Source organism: Hypanus sabinus, chromosome 13 (assembly GCF_030144855.1).
Source record: "Hypanus sabinus isolate sHypSab1 chromosome 13, sHypSab1.hap1, whole genome shotgun sequence".
In the NCBI taxonomy this organism is placed as follows: Eukaryota; Metazoa; Chordata; class Chondrichthyes; order Myliobatiformes; family Dasyatidae; genus Hypanus; species Hypanus sabinus.
This window is the reverse complement of record NC_082718.1, coordinates 32,761,917-32,777,654: the sequence shown is the minus strand read 5'-3', so window position 1 is coordinate 32,777,654 and position 15,738 is coordinate 32,761,917. Positions and strand designations below refer to the sequence as shown.

Here is a 15,738-nt window from a genome sequence, read left to right as displayed (position 1 = left end):
TATTTAAACCCAGTTCTCATCCACAGTCCTTGTTCACCCATTAAAACAGCCAGCCTCAAACAGTTGTCCTTGCCTCCAGTTCCCTTGTTGCCTTGTCATGTTACAAATCTTTCTCTCCTGTTTTGTGGCGCCCTGTGGCTTGTTACTTTGCAGTTTATTATTAAAGTGATTGTTCACTGCTATATCGTCTCCACCTCTCTGTGTGTTTGGATCAAGCCTCCTTTACATTTTCTGATACAATGGGTCACCCAGCAGAGTTTGCTTGCTGAAAGGAAGTTGTCCGCCTTAACAAACACACACATCCAGAAGCCAGAAGAAACCATTGACCATCCACTCACCACTCTCAACCCACTCTGCGTCTCGTTGCAGCAACCCCATGCCAGCCAACATCCTCCCTTGGCACCCCAGTGCTGAAGGATTCAACAGATCTCCAACACGATGCTGTAATGTCCTGTCCCAGTGCATCTTGCACTTCGGGCTCTAGCCGTCTCCATATTCTATGGATCAAGCCAAGATTGCCTGCGTTATCTCTCTCCTGACTGCACAAGCTCTGGCCTGAGTCACTGCTAATTGGGACAATGAGACCACCATCTTGAATAAATATGAGGAATTCATCGCTGAGATGCACCAGGTTTTCAACTATCCAATAAGTGCATGGGAGGCAGTGGATCAGATGCTTCACCTGCATCAAGCCTCACGCCCAGTGCCGGATTACACCGTGGATTTCAGGACCCTCACAGTGGAGTTCAGTTGGAATGTGGAAGACCTGCTGGCTCATTACAAATCACAGCTTCTCAGAGAGCTTGAAACACAAGCTGTCCGCCCAGGAGATGCCCACTGACCTCAAAAGCCTCATCACTCTGGCCCTCTGTGTTGACAAGCATATTATGGGATGACCCTCCAGCTCATTAGCCAGAACACCACTTTCATTCCCAGAACCATTTCAGGCTGCAGGACCCTCATCAGCAAATCCTCCAGAACCCATGTAGATGGGGAGAGCTCCCAAGAGCATGGGCATTGGTGGAGAAGCAACTTGTGTTCTTACTGCAGAGCCACTGATCAGCCGCACATCAAATGCCCACTGCATCCAGGAAGATGGCACCTTCAAGTAGAGACAAGGAGCCTTCTATCTGGTAATGTCCACCCTATCCCTTATTCCAGCATTATAGCTTGTCTCACTCTCTCTGTCCTCCTCCTCACCCTGATGTCTCCATGCCCACAAGAGGCCCTGGAGGTTTCCAGTGCAGACAACTTTCTGGACCGGACTCTATCTGTGCAGCTTGGACTCCCTACCAAGTCTATCTCACACCCTTTCTGCATCACGGTTATTGACAGACATCCTTTGGTTAGAACACGCACACAATGTGCACGAACATCGAAGAACACCCTGAATCCATCCAGTCCGACTCACCCAACACTCCTCTCATCTTCGGTTACCTCTGGCTCTCCATCCACAACCCTCACTCCGCCTGGTCACCTGGCTCACTGCAGGGGACCCACCTGCTGGACCAGCTGGCTGCAACCCCAGATAACTTCACCCTGTAAATCTGTGGGGACAGGGGAAACCCTCGACCTCAGCAAACTCCCACAGGAGTACCACTACCATGCCATTGCTTTCTGTAAAAGGAAAGTAAGCACCCTGCAGCCACACAGATACACCTCCTCCTGGATACTGTCCATCCCCCAAGTTATCTGTCCCTCCCCCTCCCCTCCTGAGACCCAAACCATGAATGACTACACCACCGATGCGCGACAACATGGATTAATTCATCCATCTCAGTCCCTAGCCGGTACATGATTCTTCTTCATCAAGAAGAAAGTTGGGGGTCTTTGCTCCTGAATTGACTACTGTGAACGCAACAAAATCACCATCCAGAGCTGCTACTCTCTCCTTTTGGTGGATAGTGCATTTGTAAACACTCTGCGGGGCCCAAATCTTCACCAAACTGCATCTATAGAGTGCATCAATCCGACCTGCATCTGCCAGGGATGAGTGGAAGGTGGCGTTCATAACACCCATTCACCACTACGAATACCTGGTGATGCCACTGCAAGTACTTGGTGATACCTCTCAGACTTTCTAACAGTCCAGCCGTTTTCCAAGCCTCCATTCATGAGATCCCCTGAAACATGTTACACAGTTTTGTGTTTGTCTACCTGGAAAACATCTTTATCTTCTCCAAGGACTCCAGGACCACATTTGTCACGTCCATTCAGCCCTTTAGTGTCTCCTCAAAAACCAACTGTACTGCAAGTTAGAAAAATGCCTGTTTCACACCCCAGTGATTTTCTTCCTGATTACAAACTTATACCCGAAAGCATAACCATGGACCCAGTGAAATTGCTTTGCCATCATCGACTTCACCACCGCTCCTATTCTCTTCCATCCAAACCCCTCCGGTCCTTTTGTGGTAGAGGTTGATGCTTCTGATGTGGGCACCAAGGCCATCCTCGACCAACAAGGACCAGATGGGAAGACACAGGCTTGTGCCTTCTTCTCATGCAAGTACAACTCCATAAAACACTTTTATTGAGTAGGAGACAGGGAGTTGCTTGCCATCAAATGGGCCTTGGAGAAATGGAGTCATTGGTTGAAGGGGAACATCAAGCCCTACTAGTCCCTCAATGTCAATGGTCCCAAATCACCATAGAATCATCACAGCTTTACCACTTTCCAATGGAGCCACGGTGATCATGACAGTGGTGGAGCAGTTCTCTAAGGTGGCCCATGCCCCAAACTTCCATCTGCCACTAAAAGAGTGGACCTGGTTCTTCACCATGTAGTTCACCTCTACAGCTTCCTCAAGGATATTGTGTCAGCCCAGGGTCCACAATTCATCTCCTGATTCTGGCAAACCTTTACTCCTTCCTCTGCACCTCAATGCATTTGTCCCCTGACTATCATCTGCAGACCAATGGTCAGTCAGAAGGAGCTGTCAACCATGCCTACTGTCACCAGGCCAACTGCCAGCAGTGTCCAGCCAGACTGCTCCGGCCTGAGGACCCTGCCTGGCTGTCCACCCGAAATCTGCCCTTGCAAGCTCTCCCCCCATTCTTCGTTCCCTTCAAGGTCATCTGTCCCATTGATCCAGTCACTTACCATCTTTAGGTGCCACTATCCTTCAAGATCATACCTACATTCCACATGCCTTGCCTCAAGCTCTTTCTCCAATGACCGCTTGGGCCTGCACCTTCGGAACCAAGAATGGTGGAAGAACATCTAATGTGCTTGGTTTGCTGGCTAATGGATTCATGTCATCATGAATAGGGTGTGCAGCCGCTGGACAACTGTGAAGGGTACAGCCCAGAGGAGAGGTTTTGGGAGCCATTGGTTTTAGGTTTCATCTTGGATCCATTGCTCATCAAGGAGTTCCACTGGACCCATCTGAATCGTCCTGGACCATCGTGTGCTGGCTGTGGGGTGTAGGTGGTCCTGTCAGGCCTGCACAGGCAAGCACCCCCCAAGTCTCCACCCAGCTAACAGGAATCACCTGCCGCTTGTTTCTAACTCATCACCTGCAACCTATTTAAACCCAGCACTCATCCACAATCATTGTTCACTCATATGAACTAGCCAGCCTCAACTACTTGCCCCCTGGCCTTCAGCTACCTTGTTGTTTTGTCGTGTATCAGTTCTCTCTTGTTTTGTGGCCTTTGGTGGCTTGTTATTTGCTGTTTATTATTAAAGATATCATTTCCATTGCTCTGCCTTTGAGTCAAGCCTCCTCTACATTTCTTGACATAGTGTCTCATGCTCCTCACTCTTGAAGACCTTCCTCTGTGAGAGGATGCCTTTGCTTCCTTCCAATGCTCCATTCGTGGTGCAGGGAAGATCTCCCCTGTCTTTCCCACCTTCTGCTACACACCTACTCACTTCCACATTGGGGTTCTTTACAGAGGAAGGAACAAGTGCCACAGTGACAAACAGGAAAGAAATGCAGCAGAATACGGAAAATGGAACAGGTGGAATGGAAAGAACTAAGAAAAATGATGTGAGGCTTGAGAAGAATCTTAGAACCATGCTCCTGAAAAGGAAAATAGTTTGTACAGTTGTAGTTCCTTAAAAGAATCTTGAAACTATTTCCAATTTTCTTTTTTTTTTTGAGAGTCCTGGAATGTTTTTGTTAGATATGTCCAGCCTTTTTTGAGACATTCATGAATATTTCATATGCATATTCCAAATCTCTGTGCTAGGAAGGTGGTACTGCAACACCCTGTGGAGAACGAAGGGCACAACAAGGCACAGAAGGCACAGTCAGCTGCTGCAACCAAGGAAGACCCCAGTTTGTGATGTTTGTTTGTATCGCTGGACTTCCGAGGTCAAGACAGAGGAACTGTCCAAGTGCAAAAGCTTTTGCATTTTAAAACTCTCCCACATCAGTTTCCTGTCATCATTGGAGATGATAGACAATCACCATGTATGTTAAAAAGAAACTTTTCAGTTGCCCTGACTGTATTAAATCCCCTTGTTACCAACTCTGCTATGAGTGAAAAGAGGTCCCTTTAATAATATCAAAACCCTTGACAAATCACATATTCATCCTCTCTTAATAGAACACCCTAGATTGCTAATTAAAGTTCCTTATCCCCAATACCATTTCAGTAATCTCCATTGAAATCTCTCCAATTCCATGATATCCTTTCCAATACTTGCTTCCCAATATTCTGAATTAATTCAGCAATAATCTATGAGTCATACCCCTACTTCTGTGCTCTATGCGTTCATTTATAAAATCTGTTTGCTTTATTTATAAAGAGTCTTATCAATGTATCGTGTTTCCTTCAAGCATTTGTGCGAATAAACATTCAGGCCTCTTTGGTCTGGAAATTTACTTAAATGAGACAGGATGACAAAAATGAAGAGCAGTAAGAAGAACAAAGAATAAATTATGAGAGTGAAGACAATAAGGAAAAGATTTCATTTCAAAAGAGCCAAAATAGAAGAGAAGATGGAAAGATACAGTGGCATATTTTGAGAGTTGACCATCATCTAAGACTTAGGTTCAAAGTGTTTTACTGAAGGAGTTGATGAAACCACCCAACCAAACGATCTGCTAAATCAGTTATTTGTTAACTGATAGTAGACTTCAGAAAGAGTAAGATGAGGGAACACACGCCAGTCCTCATAGGGGGATCAGAAATGGAAAGAGTGAGAAATTTCAAGTTTCTGAGTGTTAATATCTCTGAGGATCTATCCTAGACCCAACGTATCAATGAAGCTATGCGGCTATATTTCATTAAGAGTTTGAGGAGATCTGGTATGTCACCAAAGACGCTCGCAAATTTCTACGGATGAATGATCAGCCATGATCTCAGAATAGTGGTGCAGACTCGAGGGGCCGAATGGTCTACTTCTGCACCTATTGTCTATTGTCTATTGTCTATGTACATTTTAGAGCATTCTATCTGGCTGTATCACTGTCTGGTATGAGGTGTTGGGGGTGGGGGTGGGGGGCTACTGCACAGGATTGAAATAAGCTGCAGAGTTGTAAACTTAGCCAGCTCCATCACGGGCACTGGGCTCTGTAGTATCCAGAACATCCTCAAAAAGGCAGCATCCATCACTAAGAATGCCCATCACCCAGAGCATGCCTTGTTCTCATTGCTAACATCCAGGAAGAAGGTACAGGAGCCTGAAGAAACACACTCAACAATTCAGGAACAGCTTCTTCCCCTCTGCCATCAGATTTCTGAATGGACTTTAAATCCAGGAACACCACTTCACTACTTTCTTATTTTCATTTTTACACTACTTATTGAATTTAACTATTTTATATATATACTATAATTCAACTTTTTTCTATTATTATGTGTGCATTGTACTCCTGCCAAAAGGCAATAAATTATACAACATATGCGGTGATATTAAATCTGATTCAGTCCAATACAGCTGAGGGATTTTTGAACTTCATAACAGCAACATGTATTCCAGAAAACAGAAGGATGAAGAAGGAAGCTATAGGGATGTGGAGGAAGTAGTTTGTGGAATCACCAAAGGAAACATGTTTCATTTCAGCAGATGATAAGAACAGAAAGGAAATAAAAGTATTATGTGGATATAACACCTCGTGTTGATAATGGCTGGGGTCACCCTATCTTGTAAAGACACTGCTCAGAAGAAGATAATGGCAAACCACTGCTGTAAAAATTTGCCAAGAATAATCATGGCCATGAAAAGTCCATGATTGCACACGTCATTTGAAAACAGGCACATAATAATGACGATGATGATGATGATGATGAAGATGTTATAGGTTACATTCCAGAATGTGTATTACCCATCCCTAGGTAACCTCATATACTTGAGGAGAGGAGGCTCTTGAGTTGGGGATATATTGTGGTGAATGAAGGCACAAACATGGTTCTGTTTAAGAGCAACACACACAAAGTGCTGGAGGGACTCTACAGATCAGGCAATATCTATGGAAATGAATAAACAGTCAACATTTTGGGTTCAGTCCCTTCTTCAGGACTAGAAAGGAAGACCATAAGATATAGGAGAAGAATCTCAAGTTTGCTCCACCATTTCATCATGGCTAATCCAACTTTCCTCTCAGACTCAATCTCCACCTTCTCCCCGTATCTCTTCATGCAGTGATCAATCAAGAATCTGTCAACCTCTGCCTTAAATATACACAAAGACTTGACCTCCACAGCTGCCTGTGGCAAAGAATTCCATAGATTCACCACTCTCTAACTAAAGAAATTCCTCTTCATATCTGTTCCATCTACTCTAAGGCTGTGTCCTCTGATCTTCGATTCTTCCACCACAGGAAACATCCTCTCCACATCCACTCTATCAAGGCCTTTCACAATTTGATAGGTTTCAATTAGGTAACCCCTCATTCTTCTGAATCCTGGTGAATACAGGTCCAGAGCCATCAAACACTCTTCATATGACAAGCCATTCAATCCTGGAATCATTTCTGTGTACCTCTTTGAACCCTCTTTTCTGTCAGCACATTGTTTTCAGATAAGGGGCCCAAAGCTGCTCACAATACTCCAAGTGAGGCCTCACCAGTGCCTTATAAAGTTTCAACATTACATCCTTGCTTTTATATACTGGTCCTCTTGAAATGAACATTGCATTTGTTTTTCTCACCACTGACTCAACCTGCAAATTAACATTTAGAGAATCCTCCCAAGTCCCTTTGTGCCTCAGTTTTTTTTTTGTATTTTCTCTCTATTTAGAAAATAGTCAGCCCTTTCATTACTTCTACCAAAGCACATGACCATACATTTCCAAACATCTGCCATTTCTTTGCCCATTCTCCTAATCTGACTAAGTCCTTCTGCAGGGTCTCTACTTCCTCAAAACTCCATGTCCCTCCACCTATCTTCATGTCATCTGCAAACTTTGCAATAAAGCCAACAATTCCATCATCCAAATCATTGACATATAACGTAAAAAGAATCGGTCCCAACACAGACCACTGTGGAACACCACTAGTCACCGGCAGCCAACCAGAAAAGACTCCCTTTATTTCCACTCTTTGCCAGCTGTCAATCGGCCACAGCTTTATCCATGCTAGAATCCTTCCTGTAATACCATGGGCTCATAACTTGCTAAGCAGTCTCTTTGTGGCACCTTGACGAAGGCCTTCTGAAAATGCAAGTACACAACATCAACTGATTCTCCTTTGTCTATCCTGCTTGCTATTTCTGCAAAGGTCCAACAGATTTGTCAGGCAAATTTTTTCCCTTGAGGAGACCATGCCAACTACAACCTCTTTTATCATGTGCTTCCAAGTTACCCTGAAACCAGATCCTTAACAATCGAGTCTGACATCTTCTCAACCACTGAGTTCAGATTAACTGGCCTACAGTTTCCTTTCTTCTGCCTCTCACACTTCGTGAAGACTGGAGTGCTATTTGCAATTCTCTTGTCTTCTGGAACCATTCCAGAATCCAGTGATTCTTGAAAGATCATTACTAATGGCTCCACAATCTCTTCAGCCACCTCTTCAAGAACTCCAGGGTATATACCAACTGGTATAGGTGACTTAACACCTTTAAGTTTCCCAAGAACCTTCTCTCTAGAAAAAGGCAATTTCTCACACTTCATGCACTCTGACACCTGGAAGTTCCAGCATACTGCTGGTGTCTTCTACAGTGAAGAATAATACAAAATGTTTGTGAAGAAAAAGAATTTCAGGATGTATATTGTATACATTTCTCTGACATTAAATGTATCTATTGAAATACTTATTCAGTTCATCCATGATTCATTGTCCCCCATTACTACCTCTCCAGCATCATTATCCAGCAGTCCAATATCCACTCTTGTCTCTCTTTTACACTTTATATATCTGAAGAAACTTTTGGTATCCTCTTTAATATTATTGGCTAGCTTATTTTTGTATTCTATCTTTACCTTCTTTGTGACTTTTTAGTTGATTTCTTTGGTTTTTGAAAGCTTCACAATCCTCTAACTTTCCACTAATTTTTGGTCTATTATATGCCCTCTCCTTGGCTTTGATTTCCCTTATTAGCTATGGTTGTGTCATCGTGTCTTTAGAATACTTCATCCTCTTTGGAATGTCTATATCCTATGCTTTCCGAATTGCTTCCAGAAATTCCAGCCATTGCTGCTCTCCTGGCATCCCTGCCAATGTTCTTTTCCAATCAGTTCTAGCCAATTCCTCTCTCCTGTCTCTGTAATTCCCTTTACTTCACTGTAATACAGATACATCTGACTTTAGCTTCTCCTTCACAAGTTTCAGGGTGAATTTAATCATATTATGATCACTTTCCCCTGAGGGTTCTTTTACTTTAAACTCTCTAATCAATTCTGGTTCATTGCACAACAACCAATTCAGAATATCTGACCCTCTAGTGGGCTCAACCACAAGCTGCTCTAAAAAGCCATCTCATAGGCATTCTAGGAATTCCTCTTCCTGGAGTCCCACACCAACCTGATTTCCCAATCAAGCTGCGTATTTTAACATTGACCTTTTGCTATGCATTTTCTGTCTCACATTGTAATTTGTAGATCTTACATAGAACTTTATATACAACTCCCATCAGGGTCTTTTTACCCTTGCATTTCCTTAGCTCTATCCACAATGATTCAACATCTTCCCACCCGATGTCACCACTTTCTAAAGATTTGATTTCGTTTTTTACCAATAGAATAATGCTGCCACCTCTGCCTTCCTGCCTGTCCTTTTGATACAATGTGCATCTTTGGATATTAAGCTCCCAGCTATAATCTTCTTTCAGCCATGATTCAGTGATGCCTACATCACGATACATGCTAAATCTGTAACTGTGCTGCAAGTTCATCTACCTTATTCATTATACTGCACGCATTCAAATACAACATTTTCAGTCCTGTATTCATCCTTCTCAATTTTGTCCACCTTTTATGTTGCAACTCATCCCATTGACTGCAATTTTACCCCATCAACAGCTTATCCTCACTACACATTATATAACCATATAACAATTACAGCATGGAAACAGGCCATCTCGGCCCTTCTAGTCCGTGCCAAATGCTTACTCTCACCTAATCCCACTGACCCGCACTCAGCCCATAATCCTCCATTCCTTTCCTGTCCGTATACCAATCCAATTTTGCTTTAAATGACAATACCGAACCTGCCTCTACCACTTCTACTGGAAGCTCATTCCACACAGCTACCACTCTCTGAGTAAAGAAATTCCCCCCCCCATGTTACCCTTAAACTTTTGCCCCCTAAGTCTCAACTCATGTCCTATTGTTTGAATTTCCCCTACTCTCAATGGAAAAAGCCTATCCATGTCAACTCTATCTATCCCCCTCATAATTTTAAGTACCTCTAATACATTGCCTCTGTTTATAAAGCAGCTACCGCATCTTCAGCACAGGAAGGGGGAAGATGCCAGAATAAAAAAAGGTGTGGGGAGGTGAAGGAGAATAGCTAGAAGGTTATAGGTGAACCCAGGCGGGTGGAAAAGGTAAAGGGCTGGAGAAGAAGGAATCTGAAAGGAGAAAGGGAAGAAAGGGAAGGAGGGGCATTGGGGTGTGGGAGGGTGATAGGCAGGTGAAGAGAAGAAGTCATAGTGAGGAATAGAAGAAAGAGGAAGGTGGGGAATTTTTACAGAAGGAGAAATCGATGTTCACGCCATCAGGTTGGAGGCTACCCAAATGGAATATGAAGTGTTGTTCCTCCACCTGAGAATGGTCACCTCATGGCAAAAGAGGAGGCCATGGACCGAGATGTCGGAATGGGAATGAGGATAGGAATTAAAATGGTTTGCCACCGGGAAATTCCGCTCTCAGGACCAGTAGACATTCAGGTATATCAGCTTGGCAGCAGATCCCGCTGCACATCAATAAATATCTGAAAACCGTATGTCACAACTTTGCTTTGGCAATAAAACAACAACATAACTTTGTTGACCCTCATCACAGGCTTGCACACCAAGAGCCTAAAGCAAAGCTACAAGTATTGCTTTGAGAATCCCATCTCTGAACAAAACTAGTCTTTTGCAATAGGTAAAAAAAAACTGTCTATTCAGCATGAACTTTTGCACACCTGACGAAGTAATCTGTTACCGGGCAGACAGGAACTCAAGGCAAAAGGAAAGCTTTGATGACTACAGGAAGTGAAATGGAAGAACAAGCCATATTGTAGGGGAAATATACCTTCTGATACTGCAGAAGTAGAGGTCCTAAGACAAAGAAAAATTAAGTTCCTGGTGCTAAATAAATGCAGACATACCAGTCCAACAACTAGCAAATGAAGAAGAAATGCAGTCGCATTAAAAAATTATTTTGGATGTGAAATCATTACAAGGATGGTTTGTTGCCAAAGTCCAGTTACCTTTTGGGGAGCTCATTTCAAGCCCCTGGAACTAGTATCTTAGGGTCCTTCGATGAGGTGGAGCTGTGGATTCAGAAACTGTTACCACAGCAATAACAGATCAGCTGTGGTGAGCAAGGTGAATGGTCTGCTAGTTATCAGGAGAAATGGGATTAGGCAGAAACATGGTCATCATGTGATAGTTCAGCCATGATTTCATTCAATGGTGGAATGGTAGAATTTATGTGGGTGTAATATCCATATTGCTTTCTACTTCTAATGTGACCAAGCGCAGAACTGCATGCCTACCATTGGTCTTTTATGCTTTTCTGTGTCTTTTATGCCTTTTTCCTTTTACCTAAGCTGGAAGGCCCACGTTTTAGAAAGTCGGAGAAATTTTTTAAAAAATCACCCTTGGGATGTCGGCAAAACCCAGATTGGTTGGGTAATTGGATCAATGATGAAATAAGAAGCACATTACATTTTCCAAGCCCAGATTTGCTCTGCCATTCAGGTGTCTCATTGAATTGACATCCACAGATATAGATATATAGTATTTGATTCTTGCAACCCCCCCTCCCCCACCAGTGCTTGTATATAAACATGGCTCATTAGCTAACTCTGCTAACAGCCAGGTGACTCAGCAATGAGGAGGCCACCTTCCATAAGCAACGCACAGCTAGAGTCAGTATGATTTGGATTCAAACAGGGAAGTTGGAAAGTTCCAGGGAGGAACATTAATTGTAGTGAATGCTGTGTGAATACTGCCCCATGCAAAGTTATCATTCTCCAGAAAAATAACAGATTGTACACCGGCATAAAATTACAAAGGAAATATATTTACCAATATTTCAACTTTAACAAACGTTTAGCAGAAAAAGAAAAGAAAAATATAAGGGCCTATTACAGTTAAGCCATTCCAAATGTGCACATAAACATTGGAGCTCGTTTCTGGAGTAGTCGGGTGTATCATTTTACTCACATGCTGAACCCACGTTCCGCATGAAAGACACCAGCCACAGTTCGAACATTCCTTGAAGACCATCTTGAATGAACTGACTAACTCAGGAGCACTAGCACTTCCTCCTTAGAACCATTCATCTGCACAAAGCACTTCTTACTATGAGGTCTCTCCTTCGAGCGGCATTCTGTGGCATCTTCCCTTGTGCTCCACAGCTCCTGCCAAAAGACCCCAAACCAGCTGCTGTCCTTCAGAAATCTGATCCTGCCCAGCTCCCCCAAATCTTCCATTGCATCCCACTGGGCAGAAAGTTACAACACATACCAAGGCAAGCCTGATTGACTGACACAACAAAATGGCTCCGTATCTTTGGCTGAAGCCAAAACACTCTTACACACTGCTTTTGCAGGATATTGCTAAAATAAAAGTATACTTCACAGCATAGCAGTAGAAATCTTAAACAGGGCATTACATTCTCTTTATTGACAAAGTTAACAACATCACCTGAAAGTCAATTACTTCATGTATCTTCTTCAGACAATGCAAGCTCTGTAACAGTCGATACAAACAAACCCTTATTTTCTTAAATTATGTTTATACAGTATGGTCCTACTTATAATTTGGATTCAATGATTCAAACTACATTTATTATCAAAGAATATATGCAGCACATACCCTGCAATTCATCTTCCCATTTACAGCCATGAAACAAAGAAAACCATGGAACCCGTTCAAAGAAAAACATCACACCCCCCCCACATGTAAAGAAAAATCAAATTGCATAAATGGCAAAAAAAATGAGCAAAGTACACAGACGATAAAAGATCTAACCACAAAGTCAATGAAACACTCCAGGGATATTCATTTTCAGCTCATTTCAGTTCAATCTACTGCTGTGTTATTCATTTACTGCAGGCCACAGATGAATCTAATTACAGTTTAAGCAGTTTGGGATCATCTACACTCTGCTATTACTGAGACCATACTAAGGGGAATGGCCCCAAGGAGAGAGAATGTGTTAGGCTTGGGATATGTTGTTAAAGGTTGAGGTGAGGAATTGGGAAGCATATTGAGAAATGGATAAGAATATAATTGACAAAAAGAAATTTGAATTCTGCGCTGGAGGAATTTTCAATGTGCTTTCCATGTGAGCTGAGGGGGAGATTATTTTGCAATCTCAATTCATAATGACATAGAGCTGGAAGGCATAAGGAAATGTTTTTGATGAAGGACGAAAATTGATGGAATTAGAAGGTCCATCATAAATGGCAAGATTAAGGAGACATCATATGACAGAGAATGTATATTAGGTTTTTAATGTTTATGAAATGTGTACTTTTATACTTTCTATGTCTAACTCAGGGTTCTTCTTTATTTTTACAGAGTTCTATTTATATTTTACTTTAGTAATCCTGCACCAAGATTTAAGATCTTAAATCTTAATTTAAGGTCTTAAATCTTGGAGCAGGAATGTTAAAGAAGAATGTTACTTCCATAATCTCAATTTTTGTGCAAAAACAGAAGCGATTGTTACATTCCCATAACCTGAAGTAACAATTAACATTGACATATATGCTGAATTATACATATTGATCTGCAGATTTATCTAATTGTAATTATAATGGTTAAGAATCAAATGCAAATATTAAAAAGAAAATTCAATGTTTTTTTCATGGCTGTTTGAACTCTAACAAGTTATTTCTCATAGATAGTAATCTGTTTGAAGGAGGTGCTACAAGCAATATTAAATGTTCATCAGAGAGCTGCCTAACGCTACCTGACAGTAGACCTTACTGTACCAACTACACGAACAACTTGCCTACGGCAGAAAAAGCTATCCGCGAAGCAAGACCACAATTCAACCGTAACCCTACTCTCCCACTCATCGACATCCAGAATATTCAGACGCTCTATGAAGACCACGAAGATGAAGCATTTGCCCCCAGCTTGCTAAACGCTAAAGTAATTTCCTCCGCAAACACAGAGGATCTACCCATACGTTCACCAGAGAAGATATTACTCACTACTTTTGAAGATCCTGTAGTAATGGTTAGCACAATAGAGTATTAGCATATTAGGTATGCTGTAGTGTCATTCTTCTCATAAGGCTGATAATGCATCATTGAATGATGACATTGGCACAAGTAATAATCTCTCCATCAGTTTAGGTAATGCTTAATGCAAATAGTACTCACAATGTGTCAATGTGGTTTCATTAGATGCAAGATGACCAACAGGCATGCTTCCTAACCCAGAAAAAATATATTTAAGTCAACAAGCTCTCAAGACTCAACAAACTTTATGGTGCTTAGCTTTATTAATTGTATTTTGGGTTTTAAAATCTATCCTAAAACTGTCAGCAATGTGATGTGACAAAGAAGTGATGGACAAAAAACTGGAGTTGAAGGGCAAATGGTTGATGAACTATAATTGGCAGAGATTTTCTGTCAGAGTGCATGAACATGCCAGTGCTGTTGGAAAGAGACGGTCAGAGCAACTAGAATGAAGGAATCTTCACTGGTTCTTTGTTCGAGATACCAATAAAGAACCAATAAATGTTTACAGAGTTTATTTTTACACATTTTTAATAGTAGATCACTACATGAGGAGAAAACTAATTCATAGGACAAAAATGCAATAAACAGAGATGACGACCACAAAACAAAGCAGCTGAAACCTCCAGTTTTTAGTTAAGTTTTTAAGGACTTTTACGCCTTACATTTTTATTTCACGGAAGTTTTATCCAAATCAGTAGAGTGGTGTTGTATTTCTGTATTCCATTTCTTAGGAAGCACAAATACATCTGCTCTACAAGTGAAGGATAGCAATAAATGTTGTCTATGGGATGCAAAAGTCGCCATTCTGAATGTAACCAGCAAGTCACGGCCAGTACTTCCACTTTATTGATCTAGTAGTGTTCCACATCTCAGCTGTGCTTTTGGTCTAATTGTTGTTGCAGGATAGTCTCACTTGATGTCAATTAATTAATTCAGCCTAGCTTTAACAGAATTTAACACACAGTGCACTAGCATGTCATTACCAACTAGAGTTTTATAACGTTCTAACAGAATGCTTAGAGTTACTTAGATGGGCAGATTGGTTTCAGCTCTGGACCCAGTGTACTGGCTAAGTGTACTGCACTTAGAGCATTGTGAGCAGATTTGGGCCCCTCCTCTAAGAAAAGCTGTGCTGGCACTAGAGATGGTCCAGAGGAGATTCCGGGAATGAACGGGTTAATGTGTGAGTAGCATTTAATGGCTCTGGGCCTGTACTCGCTGGAGTTTAGAAGAATGGGTGGTGGGGGGGGAGGAATATTGAAAGGCCTAGACAGAGTGAATGTGGAAAGAATGTTTCCTTTAGTGGGGGAGTCTGGGACCAGAGGAACATCCATTTAGAACAAAGATGAGGAGGAATTTCTTTAGCCAGAGAGTGGCAAATCTGTGGAATTCATTGCCACAGATGGCTGTGAATGCCTTGTTACTCAGTATATTTAAAGAGGAGGTGTTGGGGTTCTTGGTTACTCAGGGTGTCAAAGGTTATGGGGAGAAAGCAGGAGAACGGAGATGAGAGGGATAATAAATCAGTCATGTTGGAATGTGGTACAGACTCGATGGGCCGAGTGCCCTAATTCTGCTCCTATGTCTAATGGTGTTATGGTCTACATGTAAGTGCAGGATTGTAAAATCCTGAGGAATGCTGAGGAACTATCTTACCTCATTAGGGCTGACATTGCTGCTGCAGGGATCCACAGGACTCTACACGGTGACAGATAGAGAAGTAAGAAGTGGGGGAAAGAAGGAGGGTGGAATCAATGGGTGAATAGGTTACAGAGGATTAAATAGAGGAATACAATCAGTGGGTCTAATCTGAACATTGGTAGATATTGGGTAAAATGCCTCTTTTCATATCAGAAAAAAATATATAATATATTTTTTAAAAATCCCTGACACTAGATTAATTTTAGTAAATCTCTGCTGGATGCTTTCCACA

General features: G+C 42.1%; 1 protein-coding gene across 1 annotated transcript in view; it reads left to right on the top strand.

The window, feature by feature from the left end:
• panx2 (pannexin 2) overlaps positions 1–13,818 on the top strand; it is a 52,333-nt gene extending 38,515 nt beyond the window's left edge. Inside the window, exon 3 of the mRNA XM_059986874.1 lies at positions 13,457–13,818. Within this exon, the coding sequence (XP_059842857.1) occupies positions 13,457–13,818 (362 nt within the window). The remainder of the gene's footprint in view (positions 1–13,456) is intronic.
• The last annotated feature ends 1,920 nt before the right edge of the window (positions 13,819–15,738 follow it).